Below are 19741 nucleotides of genomic sequence, written 5' to 3'. Positions count from 1 at the left end.
GGGACCTATTTATTTTCTGTGGTAATGTAGCCAGAGTATCTAAAGGCAAACCGTTAAACAGAGATGGTGCCTACTAGAAAGAATGAATATACAAGAATACATGGTCATACTCAAAATGCAGCCTGAAACTGCTTATTTGAACAGATATAATTTCTAATTTCCAGACATGTTGCAGTTCAAGCTGCTGATATCATGGTGGACAAGACTTAAGTGAATAAAGATCTGTGAATAATAAAACATGTTTTTGTTTATCTACTTTTTTATTAATTTAGGAAATATGTGTTGCCCATAAAAGAGCAACTATATACATACATACTATACATATGCTATACTGTTCCTGTATTAAGTCCCCGTAAGGAGACTATTGTTACATACTAATGTATTGGTTTTTTTTTATTGTGAATTTCATAATTTAAAAATTATTTAATCTTAATACCATTCCAATTAGCTGACCAAGGGTTTAAATTCAGCAAGCTGTACCCGCACCTTTTTCATTACTTACACAATTTGTTGCACAATGTTTAGATAAATACTTACCTACTTACTTCATATACCTAAGATGGACTAATTACCTACCTAACCCTTATATTATACCTAAGAACTGATGTAAAAAGTAATTAAATAAATGCATTTGTATTTGTATTTAACTATACGTAAATGTTTGTTTCAATCCAAAATGCTCAAGTTTGTTCTGGGCCCAAGTGCCTTAAAAAATCGATGATCTCCTTTGTACATTACATATCCCACAGCCGTATCTAAATAGGAATCACACGATGACCTGAAATAATAGAATATAATTAGCTAAATTAGCATGTACCTAATCCAATATCCAAACAATGGTGACAAGCCGGTAGAAAATATCCACTGGGTGCTAAGCGACCTTAGCAATGGACGCTTGTAACAATTTTAAGAATCCAATCTCCTTAAAAATCGAATCAGTGAAAAAATATATGATGTAACTTACATTTTCTATTTTTGTTCCCCTGATTTCAGCCAACTTATGGTTGGAGTTGGATGCTATATGGATACATATATTTCAATAAAACGTAAGTTATATTATATAACTTAGGCAGATTTCTGGAATCAGCTTTCACAAATTTAGCGTATTTTGAAATTATTGATTCAGGGATTCAAATGAAACGAGTATTCGAGACGATATTATTTATAAAAACGCGTGACACTGACATTGTCGACAGTTGACAATTACAATCAATTGACAATGACAACTATTTTTTAATGCTTGTTGTTGCTTGTGCTTTATCCAATCAGCCACGACATGTAATTTACGAGAAGTCGTATCTCATATTTTCAATAAATTATAAATATTCAACCGAGCCACGAATTACTAAATCATTCAAATTGGCATCTTAAATTAACCTATATTTTCAGAAAATAAAATAAAAATGGGGGTCTAAAAAAAATGAACAATCCTAATTTATCACAATAATGTGGATATTAAAATAAAATACGGAAATGTTACAAAAATACAGGACCCGAGTTTCAAAATTTAAGTTTTTTTTTTAACTTTCAAAAACGGTAAAAGTAAGGGTACCATTCGATTCCTTACATTTTATCCAAAAAAATATTGTATAGCAACTATATACATAAACGCAATATTTCACGGACAAAAACGCAATTTTCTTGTTTTGTCCATAGGTACTACAAGATGGGATCTCAGTGACCTTGACGTCACGTTCACTTGTCCTTTTGTGAGGGGCGTTTCGCGAGTGAAGTGCGACTGTCGGACTTTGACTATAATTTCTGACTTTTGTGTTGCTTTAACGCAATGGGTCCCATATAGACATTTGATCCTAAAACCAAACCCGATCGATTGATACCATAAATGAAAATTAGTCATGTAGCCTATACTGATAAAAAGAGCGTCGGCAGCCTAGAGATAAAGTAGCTTCTAAACTGAATAATTACGAACTAATTATTTTCTAGGAATATTACAGAATGTATTTTGATATTTATCAGTTTGTTTTCGGTGTAAAGACTAGCCCGGTCTTCCTCCAAATCCCAATAATGTATAAAGTTAGATGGAAAAAAACCAGCGCATGCACCAATAGGGTACCTATTTCACTACTAGTCAAATCAGTTTCTTTTTTCGAACTGTCAAAACGATTTTATATGAAACACTGGCATGTGACTTCACAATCAAATGAAGTTCCTACTCTTTATAGTTCTATATGAGTTTAAAAAAAATCTATTGTGTCTGAAAATAACTGCTGTCAACGTTTCTCTATTAATCTTCTGGTGCTCAATTTCATGCATGGTGTAAAATAATTTACTGTAAATACAGTAAAATACCCTATTCTTGTGATTAGGATTTTACCATTATGGACCACGGGTTGTTTCATAATGTAACCATGAAAGACGAACTGATCTACTTAAGGTCAACCGAGGTAAATCCGTCACTCGAGGTAAATACGGAACATTTTAGAACTATTGCAACCCTCTCTGTTTGAAGTGTGGTCACTGAACTTTTAATTTAATGCAGGCTATAATAGTTATAATAAGTTGCGTTTCGAAGATATTTTCAAATGACGCATTTGGGTTTAAAGATTTTTATTACTCATAAAGAACAAAAGTTCACTTACAATGAGCTTAAACTATAAAGAATTTCATGCATGGTTTACAATTACAGACATCCAGATATCGATGATAATAATTAATATACATTATCACTGATATATTTTTTCAGCTTGGTTTTAAACATTTTTAATGATTTACAATCTTTCACTTCACCACAAGAGACCCATTTAGAGATTTACCACAAGAGACCCATTTACCTCGGTTGACCTTATATAAATGTAAATCATCGTATCTACAAACAGCTGGCACAGAATAAGTAATAGTATTATCATACAGAACGGACACGCACCGCCCCGCCCCGATTCGGATTACCTCGCCCGCGACAGGCCGCGACATGAATGTGTGCGTAAGTCGCTCTACTGAGAGCATGTCAGGATTCCGTCAGAAACTCAATGACGCGTGTACAGATGTGCCGCGCACACATATAAACGCAAATCATTTTTGATGTATGGCGTGTCCGCCCTGTGCTGCTGGACTGACTCGATACAATATTGGTGGTTGGTACTGGTCTGAATGATGTTATTACCTGTCGTTTTTCAGCTATCGTAACGCCATTAGTTGTGTCATCATTTCCTAATGAATTACTTCTCGGTCGCGCCGCCTCACACAAGTCTGGATTTGAAGGTAAACCTAGAAAAGATAACAATCTAAATGAGTTCCCCAAAACCGGTAGATAGAGAAACCTCAGCAAATACAAGGACATAATGCAAACCGCCACGACGCCACTCACGCAACATATTTTTTTTGTATATAATGCAATATCCCGCTTATAGTTTCTCGATTTGTAATAGCCTCCTACGGCTAATCCTTTGTCTATTGTTAAGTAAAACCACACTTACCTTACTTACCTGCAAAAAAGGGTCTTAAATTATTCTAATTGGCATCTGAGCGTGGGCTAGTCCAACGTTAAAAAAACCAGTGTAGCTGCGCTCTCCGATAACGCGCCTTTGTTACGCATCTCGATGACACATTTTAGACTGGTTCTGTAGCGTTCGACTCGCCGGCACTCAGTAACCGTAGTACTGAGTGCCGGTGAGTCAAATGGACCACACACAGCCTAGAAAAATATTTTTCCATTAGTTCATTTTGAACCTTATTGCAATCTACATAGAGTGGTAATTCAATAACCGGTAAAAACGGCCCAACTATTTTTTAGGCAGGTAGAAGCACGTGCGGCCTCACTTAACAATAGACAAAGGATAAGCCGTTCAGGGCCAGTTCCCAATCGACAAACTATACCGCCGCAGCGGTGTGACAACCGCGTTAGGATATTCACCTGATATGAGTATGCCGGCCGCGGTGGAGAGCGCATGCTTATGCGGCCTCGCGGGTTGTTGCTGCACGATGTTGCCGCAATGTGAGCGAGACAGCGCTATGCACGTGTATTGCAATATCCCGCTTACCGCCGCAGCGGTTGACAACCGCGCTAGGATATTCACCTGATATGAGTATGCCGGCCGCGGTGGAGAGCGCATGCTTATGCGGCCTCGCGGGTTGTTGCTGCACGATGTTGCCGCAATGTGAGCGAGACAGCGCTATGCACGTATATTGCAATATCCCGCTTACCGCCGCAGCGGTGTGACAACCGCGTTAGGATATTCACCTGATATGAGTATGCCGGCCGCGGTGGAGAGCGCATGCTTATGCGGCCTCGCGGGTTGTTGCTGCACGATGTTGCCGCAATGTGAGCGAGACAGCGCTATGCACGTGTATTGCAATATACCGCTTACCGCCGCAGTGGTGTGACAACAGCGTTAGGATATTCACCTGATATGAGTATGCCGGCCGCGGTGGAGAGCGCATGCTTATGCGGCCTCGCGGGTTGTTGCTGCACGATGTTGCCGCAATGTGAGCGAGACAGCGCTATGCACGTGTATTGCAATATCCCGCTTACCGCCGCAGCGGTTGACAACCGCGCTAGGATATTCACCTGATATGAGTATGCCGGCCGCGGTGGAGAGCGCATGCTTATGCGGCCTCGCGGGTTGTTGCTGCACGATGTTGCCGCAATGTGAGCGAGACAGCGCTATGCACGTATATTGCAATATCCCGCTTACCGCCGCAGCGGTGTGACAACCGCGTTAGGATATTCACCTGATATGAGTATGCCGGCCGCGGTGGAGAGCGCATGCTTATGCGGCCTCGCGGGTTGTTGCTGCACGATGTTGCCGCGATGTGAGCGAGACAGTGCTATGCACGTATATTGCAATATCCCGCTTACCGCCGCAGCGGTGTGACAACCGCGTTAGGATATTCACCTGATATGAGTATGCCGGCCGCGGTGGAGAGCGCATGCTTATGCGGCCTCGCGGGTTGTTGCTGCACGATGTTGCCGCAATGTGAGCGAGACAGCGCTATGCACGTATATTGCAATATCCCGCTTACCGCCGCAGCGGTGTGACAACCGCGTTAGGATATTCACCTGATATGAGTATGCCGGCCGCGGTGGAGAGCGCATGCTTATGCGGCCTCGCGGGTTGTTGCTGCACGATGTTGCCGCGATGTGAGCGAGACAGCGCTATGCACGTATATTGCAATATCCCGCTTACCGCCGCAGCGGTGTGACAACCGCGTTAGGATATTCACCTGATATGAGTATGCCGGCCGCGGTGGAGAGCGCATGCTTATGCGGCCTCGCGGATTGTTCCTGCACGATGTTGCCGCGATGTGAGCGAGACACTGCTATGCACGTATATTGCAATATCCCGCTTACCGCCGCAGCGGTTGACAACCGCGCTAGGATATTCACCTGATATGAGTATGCCGGCCGCGGTGGAGAGCGCATGCTTATGCGGCCTCGCGGGTTGTTGCTGCACGATGTTGCCGCAATGTGAGCGAGACAGCGCTATGCACGTATATTGCAATATCCCGCTTACCGCCGCAGCGGTGTGACAACCGCGTTAGGATATTCACCTGATATGAGTATGCCGGCCGCGGTGGAGAGCGCATGCTTATGCGGCCTCGCGGGTTGTTGCTGCACGATGTTGCCGCAATGTGAGCGAGACAGCGCTATGCACGTATATTGCAATATCCCGCTTACCGCCGCAGCGGTGTGACAACCGCGTTAGGATATTCACCTGATATGAGTATGCCGGCCGCGGTGGAGAGCGCATGCTTATGCGGCCTCGCGGGTTGTTGCTGCACGATGTTGCCGCGATGTGAGCGAGACAGTGCTATGCACGTATATTGCAATATCCCGCTTACCGCCGCAGCGGTGTGACAACCGCGTTAGGATATTCACCTGATATGAGTATGCCGGCCGCGGTGGAGAGCGCATGCTTATGCGGCCTCGCGGGTTGTTGCTGAACGATGTTGCCGCGCCGCACTAACACGTCTAACGCCAATGAAGTGTGAGCGAGACAGCGCTATGCACGTGTATTGCAATATCCCGCTTACCGCCGCAGCGGTGTGACAACCGCGTTAGGATATTCACCTGATATGAGTATGCCGGCCGCGGTGGAGAGCGCATGCTTATGCGGCCTCGCGGGTTGTTGCTGCACGATGTTGCCGCGATGTGAGCGAGACAGTGCTATGCACGTATATTGCAATATCCCGCTTACCGCCGCAGCGGTGTGACAACCGCGTTAGGATATTCACCTGATATGAGTATGCCGGCCGCGGTGGAGAGCGCATGCTTATGCGGCCTCGCGGGTTGTTGCTGAACGATGTTGCCGCGCCGCACTAACACGTCTAACGCCAATGAAGTGTGAGCGAGACAGCGCTATGCACGTGTATTGCAATATCCCGCTTACCGCCGCAGCGGTGTGACAACCGCGTTAGGATATTCACCTGATATGAGTATGCCGGCCGCGGTGGAGAGCGCATGCTTATGCGGCCTCGCGGGTTGTTGCTGCACGATGTTGCCTCGCCGTACTAGTGCTTCGAATGCTGATGACGCGGCTTCCATTTCGCGTGCACTCGCTGTCAACATACAAGTACATTAAGTATCCATCTAATTACCAAAATATCCCACGGTACTAGTTGGAGTAAAATGGGGGTTACTTGCACAAGTCGGCCCCCGTTTCATAATTATGCCAATTGTCATCTGACACTTCCTTACTTATCGACCCGAATATGGACGTAAAATTAAAAGTGTCATGTATTGTGTGGGCCTAAAGCTTTGGATTCCTCCGAAAGCGGTGCCGTCATATAGCGGCCGCGAAAAGACAGCCGTCTTTACGGTGACGACATGTGGAAAGTAACACGGCGTCATAACACACCGTCAGCCACCAAGGTCAAACGAAACGTATGCAGGAGAGAAAATGGACGACCTTGATTTAGCTTTAATAATTTACTTGGAGGATGAAATATCATCAGAAGAGGAAAATAATCGTAGTACGGAAGATCATTTATTCAAATCTCGTGATACAGTTACGGTGTCAATTTCCCTATAGGAAACCGCGCCATTTGATTTACATAGACACTTCTACTACTTCTAGTGACGTCATTCACCGCTATATTACGGCCGCTATATAACGGCACCGCTTTCCGAGGAAACCAGAGTATAAGGGCCACGGAACGCCGAAGGTTTACGCCCGACGCTATCGCCGAGCGCCATATACATATTTGTTTTAATCGATGTATGATGGTCTCCATCGACATGCGAAAACCCTACACGTGTAAACACTGTAAGCTACGGTTAAGTGTACCTTCGTCAAGACTAGTCCGGCTGTGTGCGGGTTCACACGCGGCTAAGGCGAGCCCGCTTAAGTCGCCGTCCATGCCCGCCGCGGATACAACTCGCGGCAGCGTGCCTACACCTGAAAACAATATGATAGTTAGCCCAGTCAACACATTTTAACGGACGACAGTATAATTTATCGATATCGATCGTTTTTAGGGTTCCGTACCTCAAAAGGAAAAAAACGAAACCCTTATAGGATCACTCGTGCGTCTGTCTGTCCGTCTGTCACAGCCTATTTTCTCCGAAACTACTGGACCAATTAAGTGGTAATTTGGCACACATATGTAAGTTAGTGACCCAAAGACGGACGTGTAACGTAAATAAATGAATTTTGGGGGGTAAATGACAAAATTAAAAAATAAGTTTTTCAAACTAGGTATATCGTGTTACATATCAAATGAAAGAGCTCATTGTAAGAATCTCAAATATATATATTTTTATAATTTTAGGATAAATATTTTAGCAGTTATTCAAGAAAATAGGCAAAAAATGACCATTCCCCCCCTTATCTCCGAAACCACTGGGTCTATAATTTTGAATAAAAATACACAAAATAGTTCTTTACCTATAGATGACAGGAAAACCTATTAGAAATGTGTCAAGCGTGAGTCGAACTTAATGTACGGAACCCTTGAAAACGCAAGTCCGACTCGTACTTGGCCAGTTTTTTTTTGTATCGATGGAAGCGTGACTTACTTCCAGCCGAGAGTCCCGAGCCAGCGGCGCGGTTAGCCCGCTGCGCGCCTGCTTTTCGGAACAGTGCCGCGCCCATCACCGCTATGCGAAGCTTGTTCCATAGCAGTTGAGAACCACTGTCATATAATAAAATCTTGCATTAATAGTACATTATTGTCGAGGTTCAGAAGTAGCTACTTGCCTTCTTCTGAGGATTCGTTTTAAACGGACGATCTTGGGAGTCCGTTTAATTGAATCCGAAGCTAGCAAGTAGCCTTCCAGCCGAGTCATATATAGTGCTTTTCTCAAAAATGGTGCAAGAAATAGAAATATTTTGCATAAGCAACGTTCTAATTTTCACAGAAAAAAGTAAAACCATTAAAAAGATTTGCTTGCCGGCTTTTTAAAAAAAAGAAGTGTATTTTTCTGCTGAAAATACGCCAACGTATTTGAGACACCTAAATAGTCGCGGTACCAACATTATAATAATAAGTGCTGATCATCTGTTTGGCTGTTTAATGGACAGGCCTTCATTTGATATGGCCATTTAAAGTTTTAAAAAGTTTGGAACTCGTTAAATAATGGAATTTGTATGCAACATTGCAGTCCCGAAATCGAGACTGCAATGTTTTTAACTTTTTAATTTTTTGAATGACCATAAACTACGCACTTCGCGACCTATTTTTTAACCGGCAACGTCGACTTTGCCGTCCATTTTTGAGAAAAATTACAAATCTGCAGGCTAGGTCTTGCATAATTGCGAACATGTGAATACAAACTGGCAAAAGAAAGCTACATATGTGACAGTTGTTACTATTATTTATGTAACAAATCCTTTTAACCATAGACGATACGCGTCACGTGTTCAGCGACAGGTCCGGAAATACCGCAGGCGACAGCTGTGCGAGGCATGAAGTTTCTGGAGAAACGCATAGATGAGGACTGCCAACCATCTATGTGAAGATACACATTAAATGAATGACGATACCTGGGCATGTCGTCATCAGGAAGAGGAGACGCACGGCTAGTACCGGCAGGGAGTGGATGCCGCACAGTTGCATCATGACGCGGTAACATACCTGGGGACAAGATTAAATAAACGATACCTGGGCATGTCGTGCGGCCGCGGCGCCTCGAGCACGCAGCGGTTGTAGTAGCCGTACGTGAGCGCGTTAGGCTGCAGGCCGGCGCGTTTCATTAGGAAGAGGAGACGCACGGCTAGTACCGGCAGGGAGTGGATACCGCACAGTTGCATCATGACGCGGTAGCATACCTGGGGACAAGATTAAATAAACGATACCTGGGCATGTCGTGCGGCCACGGCGCCTCGAGCACGCAGCGGTTGTAGTAGCCGTACGTGAGCGCGTTAGGCTGCAGGCCGGCGCGTTTCATTAGGAAGAGGAGACGCACGGCTAGTACCGGCAGGGAGTGGATACCGCACAGTTGCATCATGACGCGGTAGCATACCTGGGGACAAGATTAAATAAACGATACCTGGGCATGTCGTGCGGCCACGGCGCCTCGAGCACGCAGCGGTTGTAGTAGCCGTACGTGAGCGCGTTAGGCTGCAGGCCGGCGCGTTTCATTAGGAAGAGGAGACGCACGGCTAGTACCGGCAGGGAGTGGATGCCGCACAGTTGCATCATGACGCGGTAGCATACCTGGGGACAAGATTAAATAAACGATACCTGGGCATGTCGTGCGGCCACGGCGCCTCGAGCACGCAGCGGTTGTAGTAGCCGTACGTGAGCGCGTTAGGCTGCAGGCCGGCGCGTTTCATTAGGAAGAGGAGACGCACGGCTAGTACCGGCAGGGAGTGGATACCGCACAGTTGCATCATGACGCGGTAGCATACCTGGGGACAAGATGTGTAAACAATAGATTGCTAAAGCTTTGGATTCCTCCGAAAGCGGTGCCTTCATATAGCGGCCGCTATATAGCGGTGAATGACGTCACTAGAACGTTGTGTATGTAAACAAGATGGCGCGGTTTCCTAGACGGCGTTGATTGTCAACGTAACGTAAAAAAGCGGTGCCGTCATTTGGATGACGGCCGTCATGACGGTGTCGATAGTTTCGTGAACGTTTTATTAGATAGCGGTGAAGCCATTTTGAAGATATGACACGAGATTTGAATAAATGATCTTCCGTACTACGATTATTTTCCTCATCTGATGATATTTCATCCGCCAAGTAAATTATAGATGGTCAAGCAAATCTTGTCAGTAGAAAAAGGCGCGAAATTCAAACTTTCTATGGGACGATATCCCTTCGCGCCTACATTTTTCAAATTTGCCGCTTTGACCTTGGTGGCTGACGGTGTGTTATGACGCCGTGGTACTTTCCACATGTCGTCACCGTAAAGACGGCCGTCTTTTGCGGCCGCTATATGACGGCACCGCTTTCGGAGGAATCCAAAGCTTAAGGGTTCATTTAACGGTGCATGCGAGTCAGCTGAATTGATGTCACCTAAATTGAATTGATGGTCGGTAGTGTAACTAAAATCGTATACGAGTTCGCGCGCCGTCTGAATACTCTGAATCAGCCCTAAGGGTCGGTTGCACCAAACTGTTTGTCATCGTTAAAGAGTTCGCAAAATATTATTGTATGGAAAGTTTCATATGTTGATCAGTCTGTCAAGTGCGAATGGTGCAACTGGCATTAAGTACGCGTAAAAAATATTGAAGCAGTAATTTTGAATGTAGATGATGTAGATTTTGAAATTTGGCACACATATGTAACTTTGTGACCCAAAGACGGACATGTAACGTAAACAAATGAATTTTAAATATGGAGGCCACTTTTGGGGGTGTGTCTAAATGAGTATTTGCCTATTTTTTATTGCCTGTATTTGCCTCGAAGCAACATTATAGATCAGTTACTCCGTACATTTCACGCTATACCTGTCCAGTTTTTTTTAAACCAAATGTCCTTACCTCGTCACAAGGAACTCGCAGTTTCGTTGCCTTCTCCAGTAGTTCGTAAGCCGCAGTAAGAGTGGCCTGTTCTTTGCCTCGGAGCAGCATCATGCGGCTCGGGAGCGATAGGAAATATAGCGAGTAGCACGCGCCGAGGAGACACTTCGCCCATGCTTCGGGCGACAGGCTGGCTTTGCGCGCCAATCTAGAGAAAAGAGGCAAGGTTAAAACCAAGAAGCTTATAAAACACTGAACTCAATAATAATTGGAGGTGAGCATGAGGGTAGTTAAAGTAATTTTTTTTATTAGGTAGACTAAAATGACATTTCATAGTATGAACATCATTTGTCATTCCATACAGTGAAATGTCATTTTAGTCTACCGAATAAAAAAATAGACTTTAGTTAGTTTTTAAATCTAATAGATTATTCGTAGAAACAGTTATACAGGTTAAAAAGCATATCAAATTTACGTGATTCGTATCAATAAGCAGTAGATTTCTTTAATATATTTTTGTGTAGGTAATACTGCTTTATAGTTCTAAACTGTAGAAACTTTGAGAAGTTTTCTAGCATTTAAGATTTGGTGCGTGTGTACTATGTAGTGGCGAAATGTGGTGCTTTAGGTCAAAATTTTAATCTCGTACGCTTGCGCCTTGCAGACCACTACAATGTGTTAAATTGCAAAATTCCAATATAGTTAATTTGTGGAAAGTATATCTAGTATTTTCCTATTACTCCTTCCGATCCTATCCGATGGGGCTCTAAAAAATAGTTTTAATTTTACCTTTTTGAATTTTTTTTTTGTGTAAGTTTGTAGATAATAAATAAAGGCTATTTATTATTATTATTTATATACACCGTGTTTTCTTTGATATCCGTTAATTTCAAGGGTGCATTCTTGAGCTTAAATCAAGTAACTTTCTCAAAGACACCGATATTCTAATTAACTCCATTTCGGAGATAAATCAATAATTTATTTTTTTCCTATAAGGCCTCTACAAGCGTGTACACTTGCCTTAGGGCCGGTTTACATATTGATTAGTGTTTAGAATGAGTTCATACATTTGCTACTAAACTTAAGTACAATCTCGGTCAATCGATGTTCGAAATGACATTGATATGTCACAGATTTCAATTGTTTGGTTGAGTTAAATGTAATGCCCGTGTTACAACAACGCTATAGGCTACATTTAATTACTTTTTAATTTTAATTTTTTTTTTGTAAAAAAGCAAAAAAAAAAATTTTTCAAATCTTTCTATGCCGTTTAGTTATCTTAAATGTACTTAACCATGCCCCGAAGTTAACGGAATTCAATAAAACACGGTGTATATTATTTTAAAAAGCAAACAGTATTGACTGGTACCTCTGCGCGGCCGCGATCTCCTGCTTGGTCCGCCTGGCCATGGGCGACGCGTCGCCGAGCGACTCGGCCGACGCGAGCGCCGAGCGCGACGCCGCCGAGAGCGTTTGAAGCCCGCCGTGACGCGCGCGACCCGTCACGCATTTAGCTAGCAGCACCGGGTCCAACTCGAATTTGGAGTACGTGTAGGTTTCACCTGAGAACAAGTCACATATGAAGGCCCCGTATGATGTATGTAAAATAATAGAAAAAGAAGTAAAAACATCATCATCTTCCTAGCGTCGTCCCGGCATTTTGCCACGGCTCATGGGAGCTAATCTAATCCCAGTAATTGGCGTGGGCACTAGTTTTACGAAAGCGACTGCCATCTGACCTTCCAACCCAGAGGGTAAACTAGGCCCGTATCGGGATTAGTCCGGTTTCCTCACGATGTTTTCCTTCACCGAAAAGCGACTGGTGAATATCAAATGATATTTCGTACATAAGTTCCGAAAAACTCATTGGTACGAGCCGGGATTCGAACCCGCGACCTCCGGATTGCAAGTCGCACGCTCTTACCGCTAGGCCACCAGCGCACTTAAAAAGAAGTAAAAACATCGTTCCAAAAATGTATCAGTAAAATAATAAACACATTAAAAAAAATTATAATACATAAACATATATACACAATGGCGGACGACTGGCCATCAGTTGTCTATCGTGGTGCGCAATCGGAAAGTTGTCGGTTTTTTGATACTTCATAGGAATCGTGGCGTAGCGTGGCCTGTGGCGTTCACACAGCCGCCCATGGCAGTGGCGTGGCATGGCCCATCGTTAGCCGCTGTGTACTGGGGCCTTAAGAATCTGGGCCGCATTCAGTTACTGACTCATACAAATATCGAATAACCAAATTGTGTAGGTAAGTTTATGACCTGTCGACGTCAAAATATTACGGGTATAAAACCTCTTTGCTAGGCAGGCCACTAACCTAACCTAACAATTATAATATTAATAAGGTTTAGAACGCACTGTGATTAATTTCTTGCGGTTTCAGAACCGCAAAAAGTGTAACGTAGGTACGGCATGTTTCAAAAGGGCACGCACTTGTAAGACTGAAACCGCAAGAAATTAATCGCAGTGCGTTCTAAGCGTAACAAGTTCCCAGTGCACCTACGCCACATCTAAAAAGTAATCTCATGAACGCAGCGCAGGCAAAATCACAAAGTAGTTCTTTTCTGTAAGAGTACCTAATTCTCCAGTTAGGTAAGTTGTTTCTAATTTGAAAGGGTTCCTGGTACTGCCTATATTAGAGTATATACAAATGTGTCGCCGCACGCGACGCGTTCTATACACTCGTCGAAGAACGGCAGCCCTTGGTCCACGTCGCACACGAACGAACGTTCTTCGATGAAACGAGTCAACATTTGTAAATAGTTACCATCTTCTAATGGGTTCGGCGGCAGCACGAACACGGTTCGCTCGGACGCGTTGCTCGTGTCCGTGCCCAGCAGCGAGCCGCTGTCGCCGCACGCGACGCGTTCTACACTCGTCGAAGAACGGCAGCCCTTGGTCCACGTCGCACACGAACGAACGTTCTTCGATGAAACGAGTCAACATTTGTAAATAGTTACCATCTTCTAACGGGTTCGGCGGCAGCACGAACACAGTCCGCTCGGACGCGTTGCTCGTGTCCGTGCCCAGCAGTGAGCCGCTGTCGCCGCACGCGACGCGTTCTACACTCGTCGAAGAACGGCAGCCCTTGGTCCACGTCGCACACGAACGAACGTTCTTCGATGAAACGAGTCAACATTTGTAAATAGTTACCATCTTCTAACGGGTTCGGCGGCAGCACGAACACAGTCCGCTCGGACGCGTTGCTCGTGTCCGTGCCCAGCAGTGAGCCGCTGTCGCCGCACGCGACGCGTTCTACACTCGTCGAAGAACGGCAGCCCTTGGTCCACGTCGCACACGAACGAACGTTCTTCGATGAAACGAGTCAACATTTGTAAATAGTTACCATCTTCTAACGGGTTCGGCGGCAGCACGAACACGGTTCGCTCGGACGCGTTGCTCGTGTCCGTGCCCAGCAGCGAGCCGCTGTCGCCGCACGCAACACGTTCTATACACTCGTCGAAGAACGGCAGCCCTTGGTCCACTTCGCACACGAACGAACGTTCTTCAATGAAACGCGTGAACATTTGTAAATAGTTACCATCTTCTAACGGGTTCGGCGGCAGCACGAACACGGTCCGCTCGGACGCGTTGCTCGTGTCCGTGCCCAGCAGCGAGCCGCTGTCGCCGCACGCGACGCGTTCTACACTCGTCGAAGAACGGCAGTCCTTGGTCCACGTCGCACACGAACGAACGTTCTTCGATGAAACGAGTAAACATTTGTAAATAGTTACCATCTTCTAACGGGTTCGGCGGCAGCACGAACACGGTCCGCTCGGACGCGTTGCTCGTGTCCGTGCCCAGCAGCGAGCCGCTGTCGCCGCACGCGACGCGTTCTACACTCGTCGAAGAACGGCAGCCCTTGGTCCACGTCGCACACGAACGAACGTTCTTCGATGAAACGAGTCAACATTTGTAAATAGTTACCATCTTCTAACGGGTTCGGCGGCAGCACGAACACGGTTCGCTCGGACGCGTTGCTCGTGTCCGTGCCCAGCAGCGAGCCGCTGTCGCCGCACGCAACACGTTCTATACACTCGTCGAAGAACGGCAGCCCTTGGTCCACGTCGCACACGAACGAACGTTCTTCGATGAAACGAGTCAACATTTGTAAATAGTTACCATCTTCTAACGGGTTCGGCGGCAGCACGAACACGGTTCGCTCGGACGCGTTGCTCGTGTCCGTGCCCAGCAGCGAGCCGCTGTCGCCGCACGCAACACGTTCTATACACTCGTCGAAGAACGGCAGCCCTTGGTCCACGTCGCACACGAACGAACGTTCTTCGATGAAACGCGTAAACATCTGCGTTCGCATCATTAGTGTGAAGAAGCGTTGTTGCGTCTGGAATGTTTAAAAAAAATTGAAAACTTTTGACGTTAATATTTGGATTCATTTATATCCAAAGAAAAATATCGCTGTCGCCAGGCAAGGCGAGGCCAGCATGAGAATCGATCAAGCTCGCTTTTGCTTTCTTTCGTTCAACTTTCAATCAACGCAAAATCAACTCTATTTCTTACAGTTTAGGTTCAAATTTCAGTGGCAAATTTTGGATGTTTCGTTTGTATGGCTAGCCCTGAGGCTAGATGGGAGTGACTAGATTTACCTTGTCCCTAGACCGTATGAATGCGTCCATATGGAACAGGGCGTGGGGGTCCGTGGTCCCAACAGTGGGCGCCTTCGTGATGGGTATGAGGTACGCGCGGTACCCCTGCAGCGTCACAGCCATGAAACGGAGGAACGCCTCTTGTATTTCGAGTTCTAGGGCGTACTGAAATTTAAACTGGTTTTAGTACTCAAAATATCTGGGAGACCCGAGCTTTCCTCGGAAAACATATGAAAACTTAAGAATGCGCGTATTCCCAGAGATCTAGACCTAGATCGTTTTTTGCCTCCGAAAACCCCCATATAGCCAATTTCATCGAAATCGTTAGAGGCGTTTCCGAGATCCCCGAAATATAAATTAAAGGTAAGGTAAATAAATATATACACAAGAAATGCTCGTTTCTTTAAACGTATGAGATAAATAGTGAGATATATCGGCTAGTCATGAATTTATACTGCAAGTACACCCAGCCGCAAAATTGCATGGCCGCTGTTCTAATTAATTAATTCATAAAGTGATAATTCCTCCATGGTTGTTTGATATTAATGACACTGGAGCAGACGTAGGATAGACGGCGTTACCCACTTGATATTATTTTCTTCTACTACCGTACTTTTATTTATCATTTAAAGGGTCGTGCACACATCTTTAAAACCCTATCTTAAAGTTGTCAAGACAAGTCTTTAGTCTATTCCCTAAAAAAGCATTTGTGCATACACGCAGTATCTTTTTGGCTCTTTTACGATACTTCGTGTAATGGCCACTTAAAAAATACATTGTTGCCAACCTTATAGTCATAACACACTGTCGCACCGCAATGCGACCTTGGTTCGTCGCACCCATACTTGAGAGCGAGAAAGAAGTATATCTTTCTCGCTCTCGCTTATGGGTGTGAATGTCATATTTATATCTGACAAATAAGTGAACCATATGCATGTTTTTTTAATTTCATTCATTCTTTTCTCGCTCGTACCCTCCATTCTTTGCTACTTCTTGAATATTGTGAATCTTGAGTATCAATACTATTGTGCCTGTCGAATGAAAACTTAACTTTTGTGTTAAAAAACAGTGTCTTTGAAGTTAAAATGGATGAAGACAAAACCTTAGTGTTTACGCCTGAAGAAATATCAGTAATAGCACAAGAATAACTAAAAACAGGTAGATACCGTAGGTAGAAGTCCACTAGATGACATGAAAAATATTTGTTAAATTTACAATTTTATTTCAAACTAAGTGTTTGGTCGTAGAAAAAGTATTGTATGCAACGGTGTTTAACTGAGTCAAAAAATACTCATGGCGTCTTTATTAACAATTTTCGGCTTCGCCTCAAATTGTTACTCACGCCACTCGCCTTTTTTGACCCCTCTTAAACAACGGTTGCATAAAATACTATATCGTCACAACATCACTCTACACTATAATGTGTTATTAAAATAAAAGTTCCGAGTAACTTAAGGGTATGAACTGAACCGGCGGTCTCATCACGCCAGCCAGTTTGGTCGCCCGCCAAACCTCTCAAATATTTATTTATTTAAACTTTATTGCACAAAATATATACAACAATGTACCAATGGAGGACTTAATGCCAAATGGCATTCTCTACTAGTCAATAATAGGGCCAAAAGAGATACCTGCAATACAATTGGTGCAGAGAGAGAAATATATTGAATATAGGTGTTACCTTGTCAGCTACTCACCAAGTATTTCAAGATTGTCAGACAACTTGCTATACTTCGTTTTTTTTTAGCATTAGAAAGAAGGTAAGCGATCTTGACATGTCTTTTAATTGAAAAACGCTTTTAAAAAATCAGTAACTATTACTTATGAAAGCAGAAGAATATAAATGATCGTATTAGATTCATAATTGTTACATATTTGCCATTATTTATTTTTAAAACGTGTTTTTCAATAAAAAGACACGTCAAGATTGTTTACCTTATTTCTAATGCTAAAAAAAACGAACTATAGTAGTTGATAAAGTAACCGTTTGTAAAACTTCGTAACAATTTATTTATCAAATATACCTCTTTCTTTCTTCTTTGGAAGTCTCTGTCTAAACTCGTTGTGGGTTCGCCGTTGTATTTACTGTTTCCGGAATGGTGGACAGGTGACGCTAGAATATGAAAAATAAACATATATTTTTAACACGTCCACTAACGCAAATAAAACTGTTCTATTCTAGGGGACAAATTTTCTGCGAAACTATGCGTTTCGAAGCAACGTACAGGACAGTCAAACATAGCTGGTCAAGCAGATCTTGTCAGTACAAAAAGGAGGCAAATTTGAAAAATGTAGGCGCGAAGGGATATCGTCCCATAGAAAATTTGAATTTCGCGCCTTTTTTTACTGACAAGATTTGCTTCACCATCTATATTAAACCCCATTTAAATTGGCGCTTAAGATTAATATTGTCTACCTTATATGGACTATATCGGTGTATTAGCATAGACAAAGAAATACATTTTTAAATTTTAAATTCAAAATACCTAATCATTGTTTTTTTTTGGAGCAAATGAATTTTGTATTAGCTATAACTGGAAACTGTTTTGGCTTATGTTCTAACTATATCTTTTATCTTATTGTATTAGTATGTGCTGTATGTTTCCCAAATAAATACTTAAATAAATAAAAATACATAGACTAATATTTGACAACTGTGCGGCGTCATGAATTTTCCATCGTTAGCGCTTTGTTATTAACACGCTTTTATTAGGTCGACCTGTATGTAACTATGTAATGGAATCTTGCAAGTTAAATTTGATCCACTTCCCGGTTTCCGATTGAGCTGAAATTTTGCATACACATGTAAGTCGGGTGACAATACAATATTATGGTACCATCGAGCTGATCTGATGATAGAGACAGGAGGTGGCCATAGGAACTCTGTGATGAAACAACGCAACCTAATTGTGTTAGGGGTTTTTAGAATTGTCTCGATGAGTATTAGTTGTCTGTCGTAAGAAAAGTACAGTCAGCGATAAAAGCTTGTACCAAAAATGATTTTTTTTTCCAAAAACTTATTTACAGTCTTAGCTGAGCCTACAGCGCAATCTATTTCTGCTCTCCTTATACAACTACATACAATAATCTGTACGACCTTACGCATCTAAGGGTGGTATTCCACCTGTCCAATGTCATTGCTTCTCACACTCTCATTAAGCAAAATGTGAGACGCAATACACATTGGACAAAGATATTGGACAGTTCGAATACCGCCCTTAGGTGTTAGTGTAATTAATTGTACATGACGAATGGCGATGAAAGTGTTAATAGTAATGGGAGTGAATGAAAATCCTATCTTACCCAACATACCCGGTCGTATATTGCTGTATAATACTTCCAAAGTTTGCCGTAAAGCTTTAGCTTGTCGTCTGGGTAACAATTTGAGTGATATGTGCCGTTGTGAATCGCATATCTGAAAAATGTAAAGAAATACGATTTTAAAATCCGAATGCTAATGAAATAAAGGTAGTATTGAGAGCTGGGGGTTAAACCCGATAAATCAAAATATTTATTCATTCAAATTAGAACTCCACGTATGTCACATATAGTATTACTGCCATCTTTCGACAGAAGAGTAAAACTGTTAGAACGCCATTTGATCCTTATTCTTTCACTGATATGTGTTAATTTCTTACATATCAAAAAGTAACGCCATCTACTCGACAGTAGGTATGGCGCCATCGCTCGAAAAGATTACACCATCCATGACTTTGGCCTAGTTTCGAGTAGAATGCGTTACTTTTAGATATTTAACAAATTTATTTATTTATTTATTTAAACTTTATTGCACAAAAGAATAACTTAATATACAAAAGGCGAACTTCTACAAATTGACACATATCAATGAAAGAATAATAATCAAAGTCAAATGGCTTTCTAACAGTTGTAATCTTCTGTCGAAAGTTGGCAGTACTGTGGCTAGATAATTTAGCATGACAGTTACACTCTATTCTCTTTGGTTATATATGCAACAATATTATGATATGGATACTCACTGTAATATTATTGGTATCTAAATCGACACACGTCACGTCGGGTGGAGGTTCGTAGAGATCAAAAAATCTCGAGTCAACGCCGATTAAATATGGCAACGGCGCGTGTAATACTTCTGCTAAACCTGTGAATAAACAAATTAGGGTCAATATTAGCGTTTAATCCCCTACATTCATTGGGCTAATTCAGCGGTCGGCATCCTTTTAGCAGCCAAAGGCCACATAGTAGTTAACGAAGTAGACGCGGGCCGCACTTTG

General features: G+C 43.2%; 1 protein-coding gene across 1 annotated transcript in view; it reads right to left on the bottom strand.

Annotated features, from left to right (window-relative positions):
* Positions 1 to 19741, bottom strand: part of LOC134656280 (DENN domain-containing protein Crag) — a 60737-nt gene that overhangs the window by 22405 nt on the left and 18591 nt on the right. The window contains exons 11-23 of the mRNA XM_063511799.1: positions 19487 to 19608; positions 18792 to 18903; positions 17513 to 17601; positions 15489 to 15653; positions 15018 to 15226; positions 14844 to 14851; positions 12238 to 12430; positions 10890 to 11076; positions 9643 to 9809; positions 7976 to 8091; positions 7245 to 7355; positions 6385 to 6516; positions 3122 to 3225 (exon numbers count right to left, since the gene is read on the bottom strand). Of these exons, the coding sequence (XP_063367869.1) occupies positions 3122 to 3225; positions 6385 to 6516; positions 7245 to 7355; positions 7976 to 8091; positions 9643 to 9809; positions 10890 to 11076; positions 12238 to 12430; positions 14844 to 14851; positions 15018 to 15226; positions 15489 to 15653; positions 17513 to 17601; positions 18792 to 18903; positions 19487 to 19608 (1715 nt within the window). The remainder of the gene's footprint in view (positions 1 to 3121; positions 3226 to 6384; positions 6517 to 7244; positions 7356 to 7975; positions 8092 to 9642; positions 9810 to 10889; positions 11077 to 12237; positions 12431 to 14843; positions 14852 to 15017; positions 15227 to 15488; positions 15654 to 17512; positions 17602 to 18791; positions 18904 to 19486; positions 19609 to 19741) is intronic.

Source organism: Cydia amplana, chromosome 18 (assembly GCF_948474715.1).
Source record: "Cydia amplana chromosome 18, ilCydAmpl1.1, whole genome shotgun sequence".
In the NCBI taxonomy this organism is placed as follows: Eukaryota; Metazoa; Arthropoda; class Insecta; order Lepidoptera; family Tortricidae; genus Cydia; species Cydia amplana.
Note: the sequence above shows the minus strand (reverse complement) of the source record. Positions and strands in the feature narration are given on the sequence as shown.